The sequence below is a fragment of the Stegodyphus dumicola genome, chromosome 1 (assembly GCF_044657685.1).
Source record: "Stegodyphus dumicola isolate Sdum_Otavi_A_Nest chromosome 1, ASM4465768v1".
NCBI lineage: Eukaryota > Metazoa > Arthropoda > Arachnida > Araneae > Eresidae > Stegodyphus > Stegodyphus dumicola.
This window is the reverse complement of record NC_140768.1, coordinates 64,850,397-64,877,634: the sequence shown is the minus strand read 5'-3', so window position 1 is coordinate 64,877,634 and position 27,238 is coordinate 64,850,397. Positions and strand designations below refer to the sequence as shown.

At 30.0% G+C, this 27,238-nt stretch overlaps 1 protein-coding gene across 4 annotated transcripts in view; it reads left to right on the top strand.

Annotated features, from left to right (window-relative positions):
• Vps15 (vacuolar protein sorting 15) overlaps window positions 1–27,238 on the top strand; it is a 115,398-nt gene that overhangs the window by 82,863 nt on the left and 5,297 nt on the right. For 3 of the 4 annotated variants that reach the window (XM_085815780.1, XM_085815786.1, XM_085815795.1), the window contains 10 exons: window positions 521–664; window positions 785–836; window positions 2,756–2,966; window positions 5,411–5,609; window positions 7,859–7,989; window positions 12,857–12,941; window positions 19,011–19,108; window positions 22,331–22,435; window positions 23,870–23,995; window positions 24,075–24,235. In XM_085815780.1, the coding sequence (XP_085671906.1) occupies window positions 521–664; window positions 785–836; window positions 2,756–2,966; window positions 5,411–5,609; window positions 7,859–7,989; window positions 12,857–12,941; window positions 19,011–19,108; window positions 22,331–22,435; window positions 23,870–23,995; window positions 24,075–24,235 (1,312 nt within the window). The remainder of the gene's footprint in view (window positions 1–520; window positions 665–784; window positions 837–2,755; window positions 2,967–5,410; window positions 5,610–7,858; window positions 7,990–12,856; window positions 12,942–19,010; window positions 19,109–22,330; window positions 22,436–23,869; window positions 23,996–24,074; window positions 24,236–27,238) is intronic. The other variant, XM_085815791.1, reaches the window with a different exon arrangement.

Sequence of the window (27,238 nt, the reverse complement as noted above, 5' to 3'; positions counted from 1 at the left end):
CAGGTTTTCAACCCAGAAATTTTTCCTACTAATAGTTATGAAAGCTCAAAGAGATTTTGAGCATAGAAAACCTTTCGATTGAAAGATTGGTGGTGAGTTTTCAATATGGCAATCACAGGACTTAAACGATGGAACTCTCTAACTGAACAAGAAATTATGGCTATGAAATTAAAGAGAAATTAGGACAAAAAACACAATAACTTACATTAAAACATATGTTAAATAAAACAAACAAATAAATATTGAACTTTTTTCCCCAAATCTTCCTTAAAGTCATAAATGCTTCACGTTTTCGTAAACAACTGTTTCATGTGTTTAATTTCTTAATTTCTACCTGTCATCGTACTAGATTTAAATTATCTAAAATCCGGAAATTTTTAAAATTCAAATTTACCAAAGTTTCAATGTTTGCAGATCTTGGGTTTTGTAGTGTTTAACATCTATTATACCATATACTAATAATAGTTAATATTTGATTTGATTTCTGCCTTATTTGATGACTTTTTATGAATACTTTTAGTATTGGGGATGTGTATAATTCTTCAGTGGAGAAAAATGATGGAGAAATTGATTTAGCCTCTCTTCCAAATCCACCTCAAGCTCATTCTGTGCCACTAACAGTTATTGATCATCAGTTTGATAAAACTGTTAGAAATGTCCAAAGGTGAGTTTTTTTAAACTTGTATGTCCAAACATAAAGGCTTTTTTTTATATGGTATTATATAGATTTTTAGTGTGATTTTGTTTTACCGAATTTGTATTAATTATTTCCCCATACTTTTAGTAAGAAGTCATCAAAAAAGAAATCAGCTGTTGAATCACCAACAGTAAACATGGTAAGTATTTATATTTTTATGTAATTTAAGGGCTGCTTTTTTTCTCTGCCATTGTTTTTACTATGACAAGCATCTCTGAATATTACTGTAAATTAACATTATTATCTGTATAAGTTATGATATGTTATTTCAATGAAATTATGCATTAGATTTTCATAAAATGTTTTTGTTTTTAGATTCATCAGATTGTTACTAAATTGTGTATATATTACTGAATTGCATGTATTGTGCTGCATTTAGGTTGTCATTAACACGGATTTTCAACGAATTGGAGGTTTGCGGATGTCATAATCTCAAAGGAAATTTTTTTACCCCAGATTAGCAAATCAACATGTAATTTGTTTTGCAAAAGTTTGAGCAGGTAGTTGAAGCCATGGACTGAAAAATTTTAAATAGGGATCATGCAAATGAAGATATTATTATGGCACATAGTAATTATAGTAAACTTAAGTTTATATGTGTCTGTATAGCATTTAAGTAATTTGAATAAAATAATATCAAATATAATAATATTTTAATTTAAAAGAGGCCAGTTTTCAATTTTATTGATTTAGAATGCATTTAAACAAAATAGTAATTTTAAAAACTTAGAATAATATTCTAACATGTAATAAGGTTGATGGATATGGAGTAAAAAATATTAAAAACCACCTCCAGAGTAAGGTATTCCCGTAATTACTTAATTGATTTTAGTGTTGTAAAAATAACAAATCCAAATTAAAAACATCATTTCTGTTTCTTTACTGTTTCTGTGCATTATTGTGGCTATGATTAGAGGTAGTTTCTACTCGTTTTAGGTTTTTATCTAGAATCAACATTTTTTTAAGATTGAAATTATGCCACATCTAATAAAACTGTGGAAATTTATATGTTATTGCTGTGACCTTTAAAGTAATTTTTTACACTTATGGCAATTTTTATTTCACCTTAAGTTTTCACTGCATTTTAAAATTTCAGTTGTTTTGGAGTAAATATACAGCTGAACTTTGATAAGTCAAAACTGAAGGGAATACTCCCCCCCCCCCACAAAAGAAATCAAGTGATTTAAAATTTTATATGAATTCTTCTACATTTCAACATTCAGCAGTATGGCGTATCAAAATTCCTAATTTGTCAAAGTTCTACTATAAGTACAAGAAGAAGAAGAAGATTAGGGCATTCCCCGTATCGAGAACTCAATCTCATTCCGGGTCCACTCCCCCTTTGGGCACATCATGGTGGTTCAACCTCCACTATTACCCTCCAGGAGAGCAGCGCACCACCTGGGGACGAACCCCAGGCAGCACCGGTCGTCTAATGCTCCTACCAGTCGCTTGGGCGAGCCCGTCGCAGTGGGACATTACCCAGCGACCCCGGGGGAGACCCCCGGGTTACTAGAACCACGCCGCGCTAGGACGTGCCAGACTCCAGGGCCGGCCAATAAGTGACCTTTCCCAGAGCCTTCAGAACCACCAAGTTCATAAATTTTATACCCCCATGGCCGAGACTGCCTAGGTACAGATCCTAACCAGTAGCTTCGCAGAGTTCTCTACGTCGACCCCCGGGGGGGACTATAAGTACAAATTGATTTCTTCGATTCTAGAGCATATATGATGTATTCTGTTTGTAGAGGCATTGTTATTGTGAAAATTTATATTTTAGCATATGGCAATCCCAATATATATCTTTGAAATTTATACATTACCTAGAAGCAACTAGCAAATGATAATTTTATATCTTATTGAAGTCATTTGTTCATTTTTCATGAATATTTTTTTCATAGACAATCTTTTACTTAAAACAGTAACATGTAAGTTGCTACTTTGAAAATATTTTTTTTTCTGGTTAGATTGATTAAACATCCATATTTTTATTATTATTATTATTATTATTTTAGGTTGTGTTGTAATTTTATTTCTATTACTAAATTTGTTTTTCAGAATGAGGAATGGCAGCATATGTTTGGCTCAAGTGATCTTAAAAGTCCTCCATCTCCAAGACTTCAACATCAGAACTCTGACCCATCTTTGTCATCATATTCTAAGATATCTGCCAGTGGAAAAGTCTTAGATGATAATTTAGAATTCAAAACAACTGTTGATGGTAAAAATAGTGTGCCCATTGCAATTTTAGAGGACCGTCATAAACCTAGTATAGTATCTAAACTTCTTATTCTGCTTTAACCCACATGCTGTTTCTATCTTCTTTCTCTTGATATCTTTCTATCCTCTTTCTATCTGTTCTTTTCACACTAAAGAAAACTTATTCATTCTAAAGAGGAACTGCATGCAGGATGCAATATGTCTAGGTCGCTATAATAGTTTCTATTTGTTTTAAGAATGTTTCTGCACCTATTTTTAAATGTTGATGCAACTAAAAGCTTGAATAAATGTTTAACTCCTCTGATGCACAGCAAATACAAATTATCGCAAGAGTTCTGATAAAAAGAAAGTGCTTGTAATGTGGTAATATGTGATACTATAGCTAATGAATTTTATTATTAATTTTATTATTATTTTATCGTATTAAATTTTAATATTTTCTTATTTAGTTTTATTATTATTTTAACTTATTTAATTTTATTATTATTGTATTTTTTTATCTTATTTAATTTTATTATTATTTTATTATTGAGTTTTAATAAGATAAGTAAAAATTACTCAGTTTAATTTTCTAATTTTTTTAAATCATCATTTTTAATAACAAGTAGTACACATTATTCTTGGACATGATTTTTGGTAGTAGAAGATAATCTGTATATTCATTGAGATACTATTATATAACGTTGTTATTTTATAATTATTATAAAAGAAACAAAATTTTAAAAATTGTCATTCATGTATAAGTATAATATTTGCCAGAATTAGATGTTTAAACCTTTTGTTTAATTTCTGCTAATATCTTACTACCTACATAAAAAAATCATCTGATGTGCCTAGCACATGACCTCCTACCAATTTCATGTTAAGACATGGAACTGATGGAATAGCAATGAGCTTTAAGTAAACTATCAACTTCTGGTTGATTATTTATACATATAATCTAGTTTGTTTATAAAGTTAATGGCTTAGTGTTAATCATAATACACTAATCATTTTTATAACTTTATATTCCTATGGAATGGACAATGTTAACTATAAGTGCTGATGTACACATTCATTCTCATTGAACTGAAAATATTGCATAGATCATAGTATATTCTCTGGTAATATAGCATTTCAGATTTGCAAATCAATGAAAATTTCTAAAAGTAACATATCTTTAAAATTCCTGTTAGAATGTTTAGTGTTGACATACATTTCTTTTCATATTCACTGCATTATTTTTATTTACTATATTATCTTTTTTAAAAAAATACATAATGATAACATTTGACGGAGGTTTCTTTTATTTGAAAAGTAATTCGATACGAAAGTGAAACAAAGTTAGGATTGAGGCTAATACATTTAGTTACTTCATAACGAGAGCTTGCTTTCATAATGAGTTTATTCTCATTATATTTAGCATAATTCCAAGAATATATTTAATGCTCATAAACGTATTATGTTGTTCTCAATCACAAGCTTATTTTAAATACCAGATTTGAGAAGTTTTGCATTATCTCATAATATATTTTTTTACAAAAGTCTCTTCAGAGCTTCAAGTAAAGTATCACTTCTGGTTTATTGATTTCAACTAAAATGTAATATGTGACTGCCATTCATATAAAATCTTAAATACTAAAATTGGAAAGTTTTAAATTGTATTTTAATATAGTTTTCTATTTAAAACTGTCATGGGTCTCAAACAAAGTACCACTTCCAGTTGTCCAGTTTTACTCAAAATCTAATCAATCTAATCAAAATCTTTATATGAATGTATATGGAAACTGAAAGTTTCACATAAGGGTTATCACAGACAACAAAATTGTCACACACAAACAGACAGACATCATTCTAAAAATAATAAAACCGAGCTGTATGGAACTTAATTCATGCTTCGAAAACATTACCTCCCTTACCTAATGTAGGTAGGCAGGAGATAAAAATGTCTAGTTCAAATGTACAATGTATACTATATAGTCTGTATCAATTAGTTGCTTAATAAGGTAATTTGCTGGCTCTAATTTTATCATGCTGTGTATCTCTGACTTCATTTTTTGTATTTAAAACTTCAGATTTTTAATTTTTATCTTCATTTAATAATGCTTGAGGTTTTCATGAAGGGCTTTTGCTTCATTTGTAAACTTGCATGATATAATTAATTGCTAATTAGAATATAACTTTCTAATGATGTCTTGCTGTAATATTGTTGGTGGTTGCTAATCAGTAATCATTTTAAATATATTTCCAGGAAAGTTTTCATAACATTTTATCACATTGTGTTTAGTAAAAAGAATTTCTTCACATTGTGCTTGTTTGTTGAAATATTTCCTACTGCTGCAAATACCTTTTCTGTTTTAATTACATATCTAGATGAAAATACAATAGATAATTTTTATGTGCCATCATTTTATTGATTTGAAATAGGTATTTAAAGTATATATTAGATATATTTATTTCTAAAGTTTGCTATTTGTTGTAAAATTATTTTCAATTATTATTTAAAAACTGCAGATCATTGTGCACCTTGTCATGAAGAGCTTCAGGCATTAATTTTAAAGAAACAGGAAGAGTGGATTAACGATGAAATTGTCAGAGAGGCCAGTGATTTAGGTTGTAAGGAAGAAAAGCCACAGTCTGGTAAAAAGGGTTCCAAAATGCCATCAGGATATTTGGTCGCCCATTTGCATGAGCACAAGAAAGCTGTGGTCAAGTAAGTATATGGTGTTGAAATTTGTTATTAAGTTGTATTGTGCACTTTTTATCTTTTTTTAAATACACACAGGCATACACCATAAATCAGACTGTACTTAGGAAGGTGGCATATTTCTTTTATAAGAGTAAAATTAATTTGGTGAATTTGCTGAAGTAGATGTAAATTACGACAATATGAAGTATTTGTATATGAAGTGTAGTATATTCTAGGGTCTGTCATGGTGTGTGATCCTGAGCTTTCCATTTGCCATAAAAAAGTTCTAAAAAATTATACTTAGTGCAAAATATTTGCTGGGCTTTACTGTATCATGTCTCTTCAGCCCCCCCCCATTTCAAGAACAGACTATTCAAATGGAATACTTTTGTTCTTTGCATGAAAAAATATTTCAGATTAATTGGTTTCTGTATGAAATATTATTTTTATTATAATTTTGGACACAGAATATATTTTGATATATAATATGTAACATATTAACTTTATACATATTTAACATTATATTATTAAATAGCACTAGGAAATAAGCATATAAGGTATAGCAAATATCAATAATAGTACAATACACATCATATATAGAAAAATATACAAAATACTGAGCACATTAGTAGAAAAAGTATCACATCATCTCTGTACCTCCGCTATAAAGCAAAAGTGACACATGGTTTGAGAATATGCGGCATGTGTAGTACATTATGGCAATGGTTATGTAATCCCCAAAGCAATTTATACAGTCCAGAATATATATCAATTGTTATCAATATTTGTTACAAATATGGTATTACAAAGATTTAAAAATTCTAGTTTTTTTAAGTCAAAGTTTGCATCATTAAAAACAAACACAAATAACACACCAGAAAATATTCAAATGAAGCTAATTGATTTATGGGGCAATATAAATCCATATTTATATCACCCCATAAATTGTTTGTTTACAAATACATTTATACATGAACCTTTCCCCCCCACGGTTGACAATTAATAAGAAAAGAACCTGATTGATTCATGAATATCTACAATTTGCAATGAAGATAATTTCTAGTACTTTTTCTCCAATACTACAAACTTTGTCAGAATCGAAATGCTATCACGCATCGACATGTAGTAAAATATAGTATTTGCTATAATATATGTACATATGCATGTGTATGGTTAGTTTCTGGTTCTCAACTTTTTCTTTTGTGTTTTGGTAATACTTTGAAAGGTTGTAAATGTAGTATTTAATAATGATTATATATAGTGTGTGTACACACACACATTTGTTATCCTCTTTAATGACAGCAAAAATATAAATGGTATAAAATATTAACTTAAAATTAGGTTAAGCAATATAATGTCTTGTTAAGTCATTGTATGTTTTTTATATGTATTATTAAGTTATATATATGTATATATATGTATATATATTTTTGTGTGTGTATGCAAGATAAAAAAATAGGTGAATTTGCAACAGCCCTTTTCTTTTTAATTTGTTATTTCCGCTTTTTATCCTAAAAATAGTAACTGCTAATAATAAATCTCTGTGAATGGCATTATTTCAAAATTTGTCCTTTTCACATGATTTTTACATAAAGCTGATGACACAGATATTTACATAACACTTCAATGAATAGTAATTTAAAATTTTGCAAACCAAAATTCTTCTAGTAACTCCTTCACATCTTCATTTTTAACTTTCAAGTTAATGGTTTTGTCAATAGATACAATATCATAGAAAGAAAGAAAAAAAAAAAAAGTCCTGCATTGAAGCCCTTAAAATCCATATCTGCAACACAAGAAAGCCATACTTTCTTCAGGTTGACTTCATGACCCTGTAAGTCATATGCTGACAGGCTTTGTTAATGAGAGAATTAAGGAATGTAAAATATTAAAATGTTTCTTCTAGAATTCCCTAAGTGTTAATTTTATATCTCAAAATAACTTTGAAAATCTTATTTATATATTTATTTATTGCCAACTTGAGTGTTCATAACTCAAAACACCATTTGTCATCTGAATTGTTTTTTGTTCAGATAACTTGTTTGTGATGAAAGGCATTTTTGATGTAAAAATCCATCCACCATTTTGAGGTGTTGCTCAATTTGTGTAATTACCTTAATTTTTTTACCAGTTTATTTAATATAATACTAAGCAAAATAATATGAAATGTGAGTGTAATTTAGCTCATCTGGTATATGTTTCTTCATTTTTTTAATTGTATCTTTGCATAAAATATTTGCAGGGTATATGTAATATGATTTATTTTCTATCAGGATCCAAGTAATGCCAAATACCCCTTTATTTGCTACATGTTCCATTGATGGTACTGTTAAAATATGGGACTGTGAAAAATTAGAAGGAAAGAGTTTTGCCATTCGTTCAAGAGTTACGTATGGAAGATTAGGTATGCACAGTGTTTATGTATATTTTAAAACCAGGGAGTTGGTTTGTGTAAAAAAATATTTCCCAGGCAGCATGCATTCATAAATTACATGTGAAAAATACATGCAATTTTATGAGTGGCACATAATATTAAAAATGTATGACTTGAATGTAAAAAAAAAATTGGTAGATATTTCCAGGAAAAAAATTGTAGATATTTACTTATATTTTTACATTATAATATATGTAAGATTTAGGTATATTCATGTAAATAATTGCACTTTATTTGTAGCATTTAGTTATAATATGCATAAATTTAAAGGATTTACATATGTTTTTGGTGAAAATTTATGTATATTTATTGCATGTATTAAATATTCCCAATTTTTTACTTCCTATATTTTTAGCGAAAATTTACATTAATCTGCACAATTTTTACTTCTTTTTATGAAGTAAAGAAAGTATTGTAATGATGAAAAATTCCAGGTATCATATTTCAATGGAAGTAACCATTCTCAAATCCATATGGACAATTTTTTGATATGAAATATATATGTATAGACAGAATAAAGAATTTTTTTTTTCAAAAATGTATTATAAAATGGGTTCAAAAGGGAATTTTTCAATATCTCTGTATATATGTATGTATCTAGCATGACTTCAATGATTAGCCATTGAACGTTGAAATTTTGTATATGGGACTGTTATAACATCTAGTTATGTACCTCCCTTTTTAATTGCAATCGCCAATACCAGACATCTCTCTCTTACTCTCCCTCTCTCTCTTTCTCTCTCTCTATATATATACAATTAGTATAAAAGAAAAATTTTCTTTTTAAGTTGTTTTTTTTTTTTTTTTTTTTTTTTAAGATTATCCTGAAGGTTGTGTAGGGCAGTAAAATGGTAGTATGTCAATTGAAAGTAAAAATAAAAGCCAGATGAGGAAATTTAATTTAAAGGGCATTTAGAGTTATAAAAATTTAAGACCTCAAGTAACTAATGAAAATACAAATTGAAACTATTTGTATTTAATGTTTTAGCATCACCCCCTTATCCAGCCTGTATTTTCACAATTGTTAATCGTAATCATATACTTCCAGTTACAGAAGTGTTTTAAGTGACAAAAATATTCACGTTTCAGCAATATCAAAATTTTTTTCAAAAATTAATTTTCAACAAATAATGAAATCTAACTTTTAATGTTATCTCTTAGTTACTATACTTATTTTCGGGAAAGTTTTTGTACTCATTTGAAGAAATAAAATTATAAAAAGTTTCACTTCCATATGACAAAAATTAGCTGGGATATTTAATTTTAAATTTTGCAAATTTTCATGTCATTTTCATTTTGTCTTGAGAGATTGTTTAATTTAGAATAATTTGAGGAAATTAGTTTAAATGAAGTATACCAAAAAATGCATATAATTTAATAGGCCATACAAGGAAGTCATGTGGTGTCCACAACAGATTCTTTTTACTTAGCATACATATGTACTTTTCATAGGAATTTTCATTAATTTATCCTATTTTTTACTTTGCATATAGGTCTAAGTTTGGTAAAAATCCAGGTACCTCTCCTGTACCTTTTTACTTTGTATTAATATGCATTTTTGGCAAAATAATTGTGTGAAACAACTATTTTCTTATTCTACTATTGTGTTTATATGCACAATTTTTGTGAACTCTACGTATATTGTCATAGGTATATGTATGTTTATTTAATACCATATTTCTTTAATTATATGCAGATAATATAAACACATTATAAATGTTTTAAATGCATATGATTTTTGTATACAGTCACATTTAGTTACATTGGGTTAAAACAGCATATGTATATATCACACATGGATAAAAAAAAAAATTCCATTCATGTGTAGAAATTTTTCACGTTTTTTTAAATGTGATGAGCTAAAATAAGAAAGCAAAATGTTGTTTATTTAGTAAATCAGTTTTCTAAAAATGTACAAATTTAATAGTGTAGAATTTTACATTAATCCAATTATTGCAATGGAAACTAGAAATACTTTTAAACTCATCAAAGGATATAAATTTTTATTTAAATAACTCATAATATTTAGTATTATGTATTGAACGATCGAATAATTAAGCAGAATTCAAAAATAAATTGCTGTTATATATTTTAAGAAAAAACAAAAGCAATAAGAGACACCTACCTTTTCGTTTCAGATTATGACTTCTAGGTAATTTATACTCATAAAAATATAAATGCAGTTTTCTTCATAGATACTCTTCATATGTGTTAATCTGTATGAAAATTCCATTTCATTAATGGTGATTTTATTTCAATTTTTTTTTTTTTTTTTTGTTTAATTTATTTTTTCACAGCTAATGGCGTTTTTAAAATATAGTGAAACTTACCAGCAAAAATTTTATTTTTTGTAATCATTTTAAAAGTACATTTGTTAAGCTAATGCTTTAATACTATAAATATTTTTTTGCCCATTGGAAAAATAATTTACACTAATTGATATATTATATCCGGCAATATCCAATGTTTTTTTTTTATGTGTCTGATGTAAATTGAACAGCAAACTTAAATCAATAATAACTAGAACTAGTTTCTTAATTTTATTATTCAGATAAAAGTCAGTAGAATTTAAATACCATTCAACAGAAACTAAAATGCTTGCTGGACATATGATCATTCTCAACTTACAAGGGAGGAGGAATTCTTTTTTCATTTCATTATCAATAGTTAAAAACAAATCCTAAACTTCACTTGATTTATTATGCCATTTATGTTTCGGTTCAATTAAATTTTGTTTGTTGTAGGTAACTTAATGTAAAACATTTTTATAAACAGATATTCTGACATCTAATGCATTCATAGGTTAGGCTTTGAAAGCTTAAATAAATACAAAAAGAAAAACTTGAAATAAACATCAAATAGCAGTGATTTTTATGTTCTTAATTCTTTATAAATCAGGATTTTATTTATGAAGTACATCTGTAATTGCATAAAAATTAATTTTAATGATACTAAAAGTGCCATTTAGTAAAAATGATCTGTGTTATGATTTCAGTGCTATTCTTATGACTTTCAGAAAGCATGAATTATAATTAATGATCATTTGTTCATTATTATTGTATTTGAAGATTTGGTGTTCTTTGAAGAATCTTGAGAGTTACGCCTAGTGGTGGGTGTAGAACCAAGGTTCTGTGCTACAGAAGTATAAACTGCACAAACCAAGTTGAAATATTAAATGTAAAATTTAATCAGTGTCTTCTGTCTTTAAGATTTGACAACATAGATGAACATACGTGTCAGACGTTGACATATTAATGAACTTATGCGATGGATAACGTACGAATGTACTATATTGGTACACTATGAATTGATCTTGCTTAACAGTCCTTTTCATATAGGCAGGTATATGGCGATGTAGATAGATAATCCAGAAGCTTGAGTAGATTCTTATTTCCACTGAACTGTTCCTTGGTAGTGGAAGTTTGCATCCACTACTAAGGAACACGTATCACGTGCACTCCTTGCATCACGTGTCTGCACCACGTTAGAGAGGATCACAGCAGCTGGCCATGTTGGCAAACATCATCAGATAGGCGTAGCAGAGAGGTTAGACATCAGCACCATCAGAATCGGGAAGACAGACTACCCTTTCTCTTTTTGTCTGTTCGTCTCTCCTCATTGGCAGGAACCTTCCGCATAGCTATATAATTCATCTTTTCTGCTTAGCGCAATCACGAATGGGAGAAATGCAAATTCCTATCTCTAACAATTATATTAAATATGTTCATTTCATTAATAGCTTTTTTAATTTTTTTAAAGAAAATGTTTTTACATGATATTTTTCTTATTGATTTCAAAAAATGCCATGATATTCAAAGCCATGATAATAACATACATCGTTTTAATTATCTACCTTTGCATTAAATTTTGAAGTTTTGCAGGGCTTTCCAAACATACATGTAAACAATAGAAAGTTGAATACTGCTATTAATTTTCCTAAAACAAGCATCTGCAAAAAAGTGAACGCATTTAGTAAAATAAGCATTTACAAAATTCTAACAATTTGAAAATAATATAAAAAATTTTCAAATTTAAATAATCTAGAATTAAGTGTTAAAGATTATATTTGAATACTGAAAGCAAAATTTGGCATAATCAAGTTTTATAGGAGCAGTATTTTCTAATGTAGCAATTGAATTTATTCTTTATGCTACATGTCCAATAAGTAATACTCTGGTATAATATTTTTCCTCTTATAAAAGCATAAACAATTATTTAAGAACAAAAGGTTTCTCACTATCAGACCGAGTATGAGATGAAAAATGCTGCCTTATTTCATTTTAGAAAAATTCTTCTCTATTTAATATTACTATTTATATTATATTGTAAATGAAAATAATTGTATTCTCCAGAATATCTTCCATATAATTCCTATTTTATTATTAATTCCTCTATTCTCTAACTCTGGGAATATATAATCTGAGAATCGAATTTTGTATGTATATAAATAACTTCAGGGAAATTGCAGTTTTTTATTTATTTATTTATTTATTTATTTATTTATTTTATTTTTTATAATGTAATGTTAAAATCTAAAGAAAAAAAGCTTCGCGAGAAAAGTAAGAATACAGGGGCAAGTCTGTTTAACATTGAGTAAATGGTTATCTTCCTAAATTGATGAGATATTGTCAAGTTGGTGATTTTTTTGTCGATTTTGTCCAAGCGACCAATTTTTTTCACCAAAAGTCGCCAAACTTGGTGACATTTTGTTCCGGTTCTTGTATAATTATAATATAATTGAATAACTGTAATTGATGCTATATGTATGTGTAACTATATCGTTTCTTGTTTTAATATATGTTGCTGAAAATGTAATTTATTGTGAATGTTTATTTAGAGGGCCCTCTATCATGCATGACATTTTGCGAGAATATGCAGTCCATTGCTGCAGCTTCTGACAGTGGATGGATTCATGTATTTAGGTATATAAATTCATAATTTTATTTAAAAAAACTAGCAGCAAAATACTTATAACAGTGAATTAAATGTTATAAGTATTTTGCTGCTGAAGCAAAGTGTAAAATTTTTTGTAAATTACATAAGCAGTTGTTTTGCAGACTATTTATGTAATTTACAGTAAAGTAGCTTTTAAATGAACTGAAAATTTGAATGTTTTGTTTAAATTACTGTAAAATAAGTTAAAGAAAAAATCAGTAAGTTTTATTAACTTTTAAATCATTTGAATGAATTACATTTTTATTTTAAAGCTAAGCATTTTGCTTTTGAACTTATAATATTGTCAATAAAAATGCATAAATTTTGTTTATAATAAAATTTATTAATAAATTAATAAAATTAAAAATGTTAATAATAAACAAGTTGTTGTATTAATTTTTTAGCATGGAATATTTAAGAAGGAGTTGGAAATATTTCACATTTGTATTTCCATGTAGGTTATCATTCATATCTTCATGAAATTTTCAATATTTTATGGTGATGTCATGATCTTGCATACATTTTGAATTAAATTACTCCACTTTATAAAAATTGCATATAGTATGGCACAAAATACTTTTTTTATGATTTATAAATGATTATGTTTGTGGGGGGTTTCCTTCTCCCTTCACATTTCTTCAATGCTGACATCATGCACAGATTTCTCCTTCTAGCGCATGTGCGATAAGAATCTCCTTTCTGCGGTACAGCAAAAAAAGAACTCTTCTGTTTTGAAAATTCACTCTGTTCATCACTCAGATTAATGTAATTCTAATGCAGTATATATAGCTTGATTTATTAAAAGAATTTATTCTTTATAAATGGGTGTTTAATAATTGTCTAAAAACCCGAACTGGTGATCCGGATGTGATTTGAACATGCAACTTGATACTTATGTAGTATATCATCAACCGGCAATATAATGCTATTTAGCACCATTTATGGATGACCGTGTCCAAGAATTCCATAGTAACAATTGCCAACCATTGCCAAAATTTCTGCCAGTGGTCGACAAGATAATACGTAAGTACTTTTTAATTTAGATATGCCTTATAAGTCCAAAAATGAGATAAAAGATTTTGTCACATTTGAAAAAATATCTTGAAGAATTTCATAGAGATAAAACTTTTCTATAGCTAACTGAAATAATTTTTATAAATCATTTTAAATTATTATATATATTTGTTTCTCAGTGTGTCCTAAATATGCAATTCTGTAGGTTATCAGGCAAAAATAATCAAGATTGTATAAAGAATAACATAAAAAAAAAAAAATAGATAAGTAAATAAAACTTGCAATCTGGAAACTTTAGATTGCAAATAATTGACTATTTAACAGTCAAAGATGAAACTTGCTCTTAAAATTAAAAAATATATATAATAATTTATGAAGTTGATGGTTTCTTCTTTTTTAAAAAATTAAAAAAAGAAAAAGCATAATATTTACTGTTTTCAGCTTAGAAAACTTAAATCTTACTGCTGAGAAAAAGTAACACTTAACTTATTTCAATTTTAAAAACCTCTAGCATTTCTATGTACTTTTTTTCTCCTAATAGACATTTTATTTGATTAAAATCATGAACAGAAATATATCCATGTATTACTACAAAATTTCATCACAGCTATTATACTTTAGTTTAGATGCTGACAATATTGGGCTGAAAGGTTGTTAAAAATTTATTTTTGCTGTCTGTCAGATGAGGTTGTGCTGATAGTTATTGCCATGACATATCTGCAGATTATGCCCCTATACTGATTTATTATAATAAATGGGATTTAAAAGAGGTAATAAAAGATGATTTTGTATATGACACTGATTGCTATACCTTTAATTACAGAATTTTATTACTAAGCACTAGCACATGATTGGCACTAGAGGTAAAATTATTTCAACAGTGCCGCATTACGTGCTGGTACAAGGCATTTAAAAGTTTAAAAATGAATCAAAATAAGTAATAATATGCATTATTTTTGTATGACAAACAAGTTGTATGTATTTTTATTGCAAGTTAGTTACAATGATATTAATACAAACTGTATATTTCAGAATGTTATTCATGTATTATCTTTGCACTCTCTAAACAGTAGGAAAGAGATTCTTCAGAGTCTATGCAGATATAGTTGTTAACCATGTTTTTCTTGTGAACAGCAAATTTTGCACTGTTTTCATAGTACCTTCCCACCTTTCTTTTCTTCATGCAGTTTGAGCACATATTCTGATTCAGATAGATCGAACACAGGAGCACAAAGATCAGATGACTGTTTTCATAAACATCTTATCACCAATAAATGAAAGCCATAAAGTGGCATATTTCCAATGTAATATTTGTTATTGCCAAAGTGGGAATTGGTCATAATTATTTGCAAAAAGTGCAAAAATGTTTTAGTAAACCACCTAATAGATTTCCTTTCATGTGGATAATAGGGATTCATGTGAGATTTGATCTTGCTTATAAAGTATATTATATATCTTTGTCTGCCATAAATTCATCATATTGAATTGCAGGAAGTGGTTTTGATTTCATTTTGCATTCTTTGTTTGCTTTTTCTACAGCATGATTTTTCATATTCATTAGACATGTAAGTGGCATATCTTTTATCCTTCCATTTAGTAATCATTACACCATGAGCGTATTTTGCTACAGTTTGTCCTTTGTTTAACTTTTTTTTCGCTAACCTCTTTTAGAAATGTCTTCCTATTCTTTCCAGTTGTCCCAGTAGAAGTGTTTTCCTATCAACAAGACATTTCAACAGGTTATAGCTATTATAATAACTTTTCTTTTTACATGAAGGCCTTGCAAAACTATCATCAACAACTCATGTTGCAAGAAAATTTTTTCAGTAAGCAATTAATTTAAAGCCACACTTATTTACAGAAAATTTTTGGAATGGATTAGTTGTAATGAGAAACAGCATACATTTATTTGCCTTAATATGGAAGGGGGGGATGCAATTGAAAGTGAAAAGGAACTTTGAGATGAGGGGAAAAAAAAGCAAGTTTTGTAAAGGTTTCTGAAATATTTGGTTAACAGATTGATAAGTTTCCAAAAGCATGTTGTTGATCTACAAAGGAAAAAAAAATTATTTACTGTCATACTTGTATATTGAAAATATCGATGAAATTCCAGTAATATATGATATGATAAGAAATAAAATAATTGATATGAAAAGGAATAAAAACAGGTTACAAAAAATCTCACCTCACGTTAGTACTTTCTTGCTTAGTAAACAGTACAAAATTAAATACCATGGTTATTTTTAAAAGAAAAATTATGCAAAAATATAATATCCCAAATGGTGTTTTCATTCATGTTCATGAGAAGTGATGGAATGAATGAAAATGGTGTAAAACTGTAGATAAGAGATGTTTGGTAGAAGCATCTTGTTGCCTTTTAAAGGATCTAGAAAGTCGTTTTAGTTTGGGGCATGTTCATATGCTGTCTAACAGATATTACAGAGAAATTGATGAAAAAGTGAAACACACACATGGCAGATATTTCAAGTGGATTAACGCTATTAGTTCAACCTTTAGATGTGTGTGTCAAACTATTCAAAGAAATTTTAAATGACAGTGGAATATGTAGATGTTTGAAGGTGAAAGAGCTTTTAGAAAAGGAAGCCAAGTGCGTCATGACAGTCTAGAAAGGGTGTGTGAGTCAATAAGAAAAAACATGGAATGATAGATTACTCAATCAAAAAAGAAAGCTGATAGATTACTCAGCTGTCAAACTTACTGTGCATGATAGATGATGGTAAACGGCTAGATAGCCGTTAAGCATCTATCTTGCTGAGTAAATCTGATATAATTCAGATAATCTGATATAATGGTCAGAAGTCTTTTAAAAAATATAGCGTGCCTAACAATCTAGATGTAATGAAAGATGATTAATTATTTATTTATGAACTAGAGTAACAGTGAGGATGAAGATGAAACAGAGTTCGATGATATGCCGGATACAAATGGTGCAGAACAATTTGTGTATTTAGTAATTCAATTAAAAAAGAAAGTAATGTACATATATATTTAATTCTTTGAGATTCAAGTACATTTAAATTTTGTTTACACAGTTTTAAAGATGATATTAGGCAGATGACATCCATTATTCTCAGTACACCGCATTAATTGAACTGGGTAGTTTCATTCAACTCTCTCCAGCATTTTGATGGGTATGTTGGTGACAGCTTGATGAATTCCCCCCCCCCCCAAGGTGATCTAGGGTCCTACGGCAATCATGGTAAACAAGTAAATCCGTAAAAAATAGTTGCAGGAGGTTAAGTCAAGTGAGCGTGCTTGCCAGTGCAGATTGCCCCTCAAGAAGATGAGGCATCCGAGATGTTTTCCTGCAAAACACATGTGCTGTGTGTGCCATGGCATACATCCTGCTGGAACCATACATTTCACACATATCTATCTTGCTGAGTTTAGGCAGGAAAATCTTCCGAATCATGAGGACCTAATGGTCAGAAGTCACCAAAACTACCTGTTAATTTTTTTCTGAAAACTCATGGAGCAGACATTCCAAATTGCGATGGTGCACACTTAATAGTCACACATTGTGAATGTAAGGGATGCTGATGAAGTTATCTGGGCTCCAATAGTGCATGTTGTGCTTATTTACAGATCCTAAAAGATGGAAGTGAAGCTCGTCAAGAAAGAAAGGAGAACAAATGTGTCATGAGGCATGCCAAGAAACACCTCACATGCATTTTCTGAAGCAACAAAATCACGTGGATTAAGTTCCTACACAACAGCTTGTTTGCTGGGATAAGATTTTGGTTCTTCGTGAAGGATTCTCCTCACAAAACAGACAACTCAACAGTAGCTGCATGTTTGTGGGAAGAGTATTGAGGAGATTGTAACATAGAAAGCCTTACCTTGTCAATGTTTTGGGGTAACCTAGCTGTTAATGGAAGCCCAAGTTCTTTTTCTTCACATCACCAGTTTCCCTGAAGCTGTTTATCAGTGCAAAAATTGACTGCTGGTCAGGAACACGACCTCAGGGCATAATTATGAAATGGATCAAGAATGTATGTTGCATGGGGATGATTGAGCAACTATTATAATAAAAGAATATGCCACAACAGCAAATGCGTGCTCCACCTTCGTCCACTCCATGATGCTAACTAAACCAAGCAGAGCTATAACTTGATACCTTGCCCTCTCGAGTGTGCTTACCAGAGCAATCTTGCCACCCAACCAGTATAGTGGTTAGCGTCGCTGACTGCCGTTCCGAAGGGCCGGGTTCAAATCCTGGAGTCCCCTCGTGTGGTTTCCTAGAAGGGGAGAGGGGTGGGAGACCCTTGGAACCATCGTTCCTTACCACGAGGTATTTCGTAGGCTTGATCTGATGTTACTATCAGACAAGTGAGCATAAATAACAACAACAACAATCGAGCAATCTTCTCAGAAAAACTGTCGCTTCAGGGTGCCAATAAGCATGTTGCTCTGTCTCACCCTATATAATGGGAAATGAATTTGACAAACTTCTTATGTTATCTGATAATGAGAATTTTTAAGTTCATAAGGTATCTCATTTCTTTTAAATAAATAGCATTTATGTACATACAGAAATATAATTTTTAATGAACTTTTCCTTCATTTTTAAATCTATCATTTTTATATCCAGCGCATAATGCACACCTTTAAATTTTGACCTTAATTTTTTGTATTAAAAATTAACATTATATGACAAAATATATGGTAACTAAATTTTATGCAATGTACATTTTTTTTAAATTAAAAAATTAGCATTTGCCAAGCAATTTTTTTAAGTGTCAGTTTTTTTTTTTTTTTTTTTTTTTGTTTGTTTGTTTTTGTTTTTTATATTTTTGGGTGGTGGGTTAAGCTTTGACTTCTGTATGCCACATGTTGTTTCAGCAAATTCAAATTTAAAATTTCGTTTTTTTTTATTATTTATTTATTTATTTTAAAATTTATTTCAGTTTATTGACAATAATGCAGATGCATTTATATCCACGTTTATTGTTTAGCATTGCATTGACATAAATAATTGCTTTTAAAATTCTTATTTATTTTATATTTTGTACTTTTAACAGATTATCATATGAAAATTCTAAATTATCAGTTTTGTATCAGAGGCATCTTGATTATGTTGAAGAAGGATGTGCAGTGGACATAGATTTTTTTGATACAGGTACTGTAAGTCAAATTACTTATTTTTGATTTAATGCAAATGAATTTCATATATATCTCAATTTATATTATTCTGTGAAAGTCTGCTGTCTATATAATGATATAGAGAGTGTTTATATACCTTCAGAATGAATTTGTTGGATAAGTAATTTAAATAAAAGTAGTAATTTCTTATATATGCTACTTGATGATCTTTTCTCTAGACTCTGTTACTTTAAAATAGGCATCTGAAGGTCATTTCTCTCTTATTCAGCTTCTCTCATAACCGTGATAGCATTGGCCCCTGAAAAGATTCACATTCCCGGATTTATTTTGAGTACTTTGTTTCCAGTTAATAGGGATGGTTAGCTCATGTGATTAAAGGGTAATATGGACTGAAATGAAGCGAGAGAAATTGTTTCTGTGGAAACATATAACTTTTGTTATAAGTGAAAAAACAGAACAGTGACTTTGAGAGTATTTCATTTGACTGGCTGTAATGCTGCCCATAACCCATCCAATGTTTTTGATCTGCACTTAAATCAAAAAGGATATATTAATGAAACATCAGAGAATATGAACAAAAGATAAAGATTTACTATCTTTTCTGTCTGGTTGTTTTCCAAGAAATAGGGTGAAAACTTTGGATGTATTATTGGTAGAGTTATTGCAATGTAGTTGTGCTCTTTGATGGCTGAAAACTGATTGAGATTTAATTTCTTCTTTAAATACAAAATTAAAACATTATACTTAAACCTTTGCTTTTTAATACTATTTTAGCGTTAAACACTTTCTGCTGTATATAACCCTTCGTGAATCTTTTTCTGACACTTCCCTTGAATTCTTGGAACCAAGTTAGTACGTTGCCCTCCCCCCCTTTGTTGAAGGTGGAAGAGGAAGAAATGGAGAGATCTTGAAATGGAGAGATGACTATAATAAATAGTCATTTAAGTAAACCTGTGCTTTATCAACAGCCACAGTATAGATCTGTTTCTCTGCTGCATATATGTATACTAAATAATTTTGATGGAATCCAACATCACATTCCTCATATAGCCATTTTCATAGGGGCCTGCCAATGGTACCAAGTTAAGACTGCTAAATACTGGTAGTTGGACTTATGCTTGAATCCAGACAAATGGGCTGGCTGCATGACTGGTTTGAAACCAATCATATATATACACTTTGATAATTGTTCATACCCAAATGAGTAAAAATGTTTTTTTTTCCCCCGCCCTTCCTTTTTTTTTTTTTTTTTTTTTTTTTAATATTAATGGTTCCTTCCCGAGACTTTGTTTGAATGGTTATAAAAGAATATGTTTCCCTCAAATACTCCTGTGTTGTTTTTCCCATGTTAGGTGGTTTTTAATCTTTTATATGAATAACATTATGGATTTTATATGTAAAAATGATAATTCTGTGGTTTTTGTAATTATTTTTTTAATTACAGAATAAAATTATTTATGTTTAAAAATAACATAAATATATAGCTTTTGATCTAAAAATTGCTTATGTGAACAGTTTTTAAGCAAATGTTTATCTACATCAGGTTATAATCCAGATTTAAAATAATAAGTTATTGTCAAATAAATCTTTTGGGAGTTTGAGATTTCACTATTTTTTTCCCATGAAGATCATTCTAAAAAATTTATTACAGCTTACAAGCCCCTGTACAGCTTACAAGAAACAATAAATTAAAAAAAAAAATTATGTTTCATGTACTTACTCACATTGACATATCACATATTTCTGTCAGGTAAGAAAGTTTATTAACTATCATAACAAGACCTTCCTACAAGCTTTTGTTTGTGTCACAGTTTTACAGTAAGTTATATCAGTGCTGTTGAATACAAAATACATAGCAGTGCATCTTCCATTTTTAGTATAGCATCTCTTCTAACTAGCCACACAGAAAAAAATCCAGGTGCTTTATATTAAAAAATTTGTATAACCGCATTTCCTTGGAAATGATTAATTTACGGTTTACGTAGTTGAGTAAACATTCTTAACCCTTTTGCCCTGCTCTCCTGTCCACGAAAATTTCTCCCCAGCGGCCTTTTGTTTTTCGCAGCGTGTAATGTTGTTTTCTCTGTACATACATAACTTTCATAGTGGATGAATGTAAATGAATATTAAGTAAAATTATAAGGAAATAAAGCATAATGGAAAAGTAATAATATCTCTGCTTGTTTCTAACAGCAGGATTAATTTGATAGCATCTGATCCAGGCGGTCCACTCCTCCAATTTGATTGTTATAATTTTTTCAATTATTATTGTTTTTTTTTTTTTTTTTTTTTTTTTTTTTTTTTTTTTTTTTTAACAGTTCTTTTCCATGTTTAAACATCAATCATAGAGTTATTATGGACTGTATTCATCAAATGTATACCCTTCTTGTCTTTCCAATTCACAACCTCATTTTTTCTCTTTTTCTGCTGAGTAGACGTTGAAGATCTTTCACAGTCTTATGCAAAATGGCATGAATATTCAGAAAACCCGGGGGGGGGGGGGAATTCAATTAGAAATAGAATGCCTGATTAGTACTGCCCTCTAGAAGGTATTAGAACAAACAAAAATAAAAACTCAAACAAGTAAACATGTAGAAAGCATTTTAAATGTTTAAAAATGTAGAACGCTTGAAGCGCATTACGGCCGCTCTGCAGAAGTTGCATTTGAAAAGATTAACTGAAAGACATTTTCCAAAACTTTGTTCAGAAGAGACTGATAAGAAAATGAGACGACGATGCTTCGTTTGTTCACATTCCCGGAATAATCCTGCAAAATGGCAAATGAGTTATTTTGAGTGCAAGGAATGTAACGCAGGACTGTGTGTAGATCCCTGTTTTCAAATTTAGAAATACGAAAAGAGAATTTTAAGTAATATATTTAGTTTTCAGATGTATAATGTTAAAAGTCATAAAATGGTTAGTAATGAAAATAAAATGTGTAAAATATGCATTTAAACAAGAAATAAGGTAATTAAAGTATATATAAAAATATCTATAAAGCATAAGCCGTTTAAATACTCTATAGAGCATTATTAAACAATGCGTTGATACTTCGGAAATTTCATGGATTTAGGCTTAATAGCAAAAAAGCCCCTGGCCCTGGACAGACGCTCGCGTAAGACACTGCCGGCCTCCGCGATAAGCACGCGTTTGCGCTACCCGGCACGAAGGGGTTAAACACTTTTTATCATTATTCATTGCATAAACTTATATTAAATGTTGTCTGAATACTTTTTAGGAAGCCAGTCTGTTTTAGCATATGCTACTGTAACAGGATCGATTGTTGGATGGGATTTACGGTCACCAGGCACAGCCTGGAAACTTGAAAACAATCCAAGACAAGGTAAAATTATATTTTTTAGTTTAAACAGTATTTTACTTGTCAAGTATAATTGCATCTGTTTACTTTATGGAATAGCTGTTTTAAAGCAGAGGAAACATGTTCACTTTGATGCAAATACTCAATATTTAATAGTAGTAGTTGAGTTTAATAGGAATAGTGGATCACACCCTACATATCTTCATTAAGAATTCAGTCATAGTTACACTATATAGCAGGTTCAATTTCTGTCTGGGCAGATCTATGTAATTGTGATATCTACTGTAACCTTATCATGATATGACAAGATTTTTTAAAATAAAATTTTCAATGAAATTGCAATGAACAATTTTGGGGTGCATTTTTAATTTTGTAAAATTTTGCACTGTACATTTTTTACATAATTTATAATTATTTTACTTTCATATATGATGCATATTTAAAACTTGGTATAAACATCTTTTATCAGAAAAGTTCCAGGACAAAGGTTGTAAAAAATAGAAAACTGCTTGTACAAAGTAATGATCCTAGCTGCTATAAAAGTAGTCCCCTTGGTTATCTATACACAACTGCCAATGTTTTTGGAGGTCTTGGAAGTAAGTACAGTAATCTTCAGCTGTGATGCTTACAAGCTCATTTGTCACAGCCCATTCGATGTCTGCAGTAATCTTCATAAAGCTTTCCTTTTAGTCACCTTTTTTCTCACAGAAACAAGAAAAAATCACAATAATCTTTGATACAAATGTGGGCCCACGTCTGGCTCTATCCAGTACTTTAGCAGAAATTCGTCTTTCCTCTTTCTGTTCAACTGTTAGTGAGCAAGGAATGATTCTTGAATTAAGTTTCTGTTTACCTAAATCTTTACATAACATCTTATGAAACATGTCATGGTTCAAATCCAGTTCTTCTGATATCATATGCACAGTTACATGACGGTCTTGCAATAACTGCGTTACATGTTTCACATTTGTATTGGTATGTGCTATAGATGGATGACCAGTTCCTGGATCATCTTGCACTGAATCTCTGCCTTCACGAAACCTTTTGTACCACTCAAAAACACGACTTCTTGAAAGTGCCTCACCTGCATATGCTTGCTTAATCATTTTCCACGTTTCACTAGGGGTTTTTCTGAGCTTAATGCAGAACTTAATGTTCACTCTTTGCACACAATCAGCATCCATTATGCACCTTAATGAATGTGACAACAATTCAAATAGTGTGTTGCTAAGTACAGCACTACCATCTAGTAAGTTTGTGTGGAAACATGGCCAAGGTCATGTCAAGTAGGAATACATACCAGGTAACATAAAAATAACATGTACTGCAAACTTGGAAATAAAAATAATAATAAAAATAAAAGAAAAATAAAAATTGTCCTGGAACATTTCTGACAAAAAATGTATATGTATGTTTGTGTGATCTAATGCACTTTTTTTTTTTTTTTAAAAAAAAAAGGTCTTGTTACTTCATTTTGCACTGATCCTCACCACTGTTGGATAGTTGTTGGTACAGCTAGCGGAAACATGATTTGCTGGGATTTGCGATTTCAGCTCCCCATCACTTCAATTACTCATCCAACAGGTTACTAATAAAGTTCTTCTTCCTATTAGTATTTTATATTGTTTACATATTAAAATTTCAAATATCTGTTTTTTATTAGGTTCTCGTATCCGTCATTTGTTGGTTCATCCAAAGAAAAAGTCTGCAATATTTGCTGCAGTTCAAGGCAACAATGAAGTATCTTTGTGGGATTTAGAAACACAGGGAAGATTAACTACTTTGTGGTCAATCAATAATGCTCCACCACTTTCTCAAACAGAGGTTGGTTAGTTTTCAATCAATATATGTTAAAATTTCTCAAATGAGATTAAATAGCATAATGAATGATTTTTAGCTAAGATAATTTTTTCCAAGTATACATGAAAAAACAATTAAATATAAATACTTTAACTGTTTTTCATACAGTGGGGATTTCCAAAATAAGTCAATTTTGACACCTTGACCTAGTGAAGAATTTGTGGTGATCAGAAAACAAGCTTTTAAGTCAAAACAAAAGTATTATTATGTATTATTTAAAATATTTATCAGAATATCTTATACTGATTATCAGAATATTTTGCACTGATTAGTTAAAATCATGTTATCAGTACAGCCTTAAGAAACAAAGAAGAAACAAAAGCAGTTACTTTTAGAAAATGTGTAAATCAATTGTACAAAAATGCATCAGTAATTTATTTGTCTATACAAGAGATCTGAATATTGAATAGAAATATGTTGTTTCTCCACCATGTCATTTTACTTTATTAGGTTCAAAGTGGCATGACTTAATTACCATCGACTTGATTACCTGTAAGTAAAAAATAAACTGGATATAGAGTAATCTGTTGGTTTAGATTTAAGCCAATAATCTGCCATCAAACATTAGTGCTCTTAGATCATTAACAACATCAGGCATGTAATAAATAGTCAACTAATTTAATTTACTATAATATGTTGTTTTTGTATTAACATCGTAGGGAAACATTTTCTTATATATACCATCCTGATGGAAGTTAAACATTCCACCATAAGTTAACTCTGAGGCCTACAGAACTTTTGGATGGACTTATAAATAGTATGCATAAATTTGCATGGCTCAAATAGTGTTCAAGTCCTCAGTTTTAACTGTGTTTATTAGCTTGCAAACCTCACCAGTGGCCAAGATTACTGAATCCTGGTATAGTGTTTGTATGATCCTTTAAAGTCCTCAGGTTTTTTGGAAATAATTTTTGGTCCTTAATTTCGGCCAAAATCAGCAAAGTTCCTTAATTTTACTCATCCGACATTTCTATCCATTTTTATGAGTGCCATTTAGAATGTGAATTAGCATTTTGGAGGAATATTTTTTGACGGTTCATTGACAAATATGTATTTGATGAATTTCATCGTTTGAATTTCATTTCTACTTTTTATATAAATGATGTGATACTTGAGTTTACACATGTGGTGGCTGGCCATGAAAGAATAGTCTCAATGTATCTCATGCATGTCGTAAGAGGTGACTAAAATGGATACCCAGTATCCGGGGATATAGCTGCCCCTGGGGATTATATTAGGGGACTGGTCCCCAGGTTAAGAGTTGGGTATAGGGCTAATTATATAGGGCTAATTACCCACCCTGTAAAAAAAAATTCTGGTTTAGATTTCTCAAAAGCTAAATTATGGATGGATACTATCCAGACAGCATAGAATGACAATGGACTTGCATGTTGGGACATGAAATGTGCACACACTCCATAAGGCTAGGGACTTAAAAGTCTGGTTCATGTATTTGAGAATTATAATTTGGATATTTGGGCCATTCAGGAGATCAGATGGCTTGACCAAGGAATTTTGGATAAAAGAAGATGCAGTGTCTTATATAGCTGCCAGGATAAGCAGCACTGCTTTGTAACTAGGAACTGTAGTAACTAGGAAAATAAGAAACAGAATCATAGACTTCAAACCTATAAATGAAAGGACTTGTATAATGCAAAAATACCTCATCGCCTTTCCATCATCATACCTAGTTGAAAAAAGCTTCAGAGTGGTAACAAACATTTTGACGAAACAAAGAAACCGTTTGAAAATCAACCAAAGTGGAGATTTAAGGCTGCAACTCACCAATATTGAACCGGATGTAGCTAGATTGGTAGATAGTCACCAGGTTCAACCATCACACTGAATGTTTTATTTTCTCTTTGCGAATTAATACTTTTTTAAATATAATTTCCTACCTACTTAAGATTCTTTAAGTACTTAATTTGTAATAATCATTATAAATTAAACTTGATATTTACTGAATTGTATGTCTTTTTATTTTGTTAAATTTTGATGAGAAAATGAAGTCAACTTTACTCACTTAACCAAGTGCAAAGTTTTCCAATTGGTACCTTAGTACCTAGGTATTTTGTATCAATAGGAAAAAACTAAAGATAGGCCCCCTTATTCATAATAGTCTGATAACTTATATACTGCTAATTTTCACTCTGTCTTCTTCTATTGACCTAGTCAGAATGAAAAATAGCACTCTGTAGCAGCTGTTTTAAGTTAGCGGACCATTATGAATAAGGGGGTTGATCTTAAAAGTAGGTAATTTGGCCATGGGGGTCTGAGGTAACAGTTCATTTTGGAAAAGGGGTCACTTGTCCAAAATAGTGTGGAGATCCCTGCTCTAGAGTCTGCAGCCAGATACATTGGACTAACCATTAAAGAGAGTAAAATGTAATTTATGGCAATAATAACTAGAGCACATAATTAATTCCCACTGCAAGAAATTCTTATAATTTCGAGGGCATTGCTCAGTTTTTGTATCTCGGTACTACCATCTCTAATGATAACAATATTAAACTTGAAATTGACAATAGATTATTTAGTGTTAATAGATGTTATCATGGTTTAATGAATTTATAAATGTCTAAGTCAGAGATTCTCAAACGGTGGTACGCAAGAGAAAAATAAATGGTATGCAAAGAAGCAAAATATTTTAACTATTAAATTCAAAACATTAAAACCCCAACATCCTGATTGAGTTTTTTTCGAACACTCGTAAATTTATTTATGCGATCTGAGCTTTGTTCAAGTGTGGTGGTGGTAGTAGTACTTTGTAGTGGTGATACTAAAGGTTTTCAATATTTGTTTAGTTGGTATGTGTTAGTTAAAAGGTTGAGAACCTCTGGTCTAAGTTATTAAACTTCAAAAACAAAAATAAATCTTTTTATACAACTCTTAATAGATCTATCATATTGTATGGTAGTGAATGCTGGCCATTAACAAACACAGATGAAGAAAGACTAATGTTTGAAA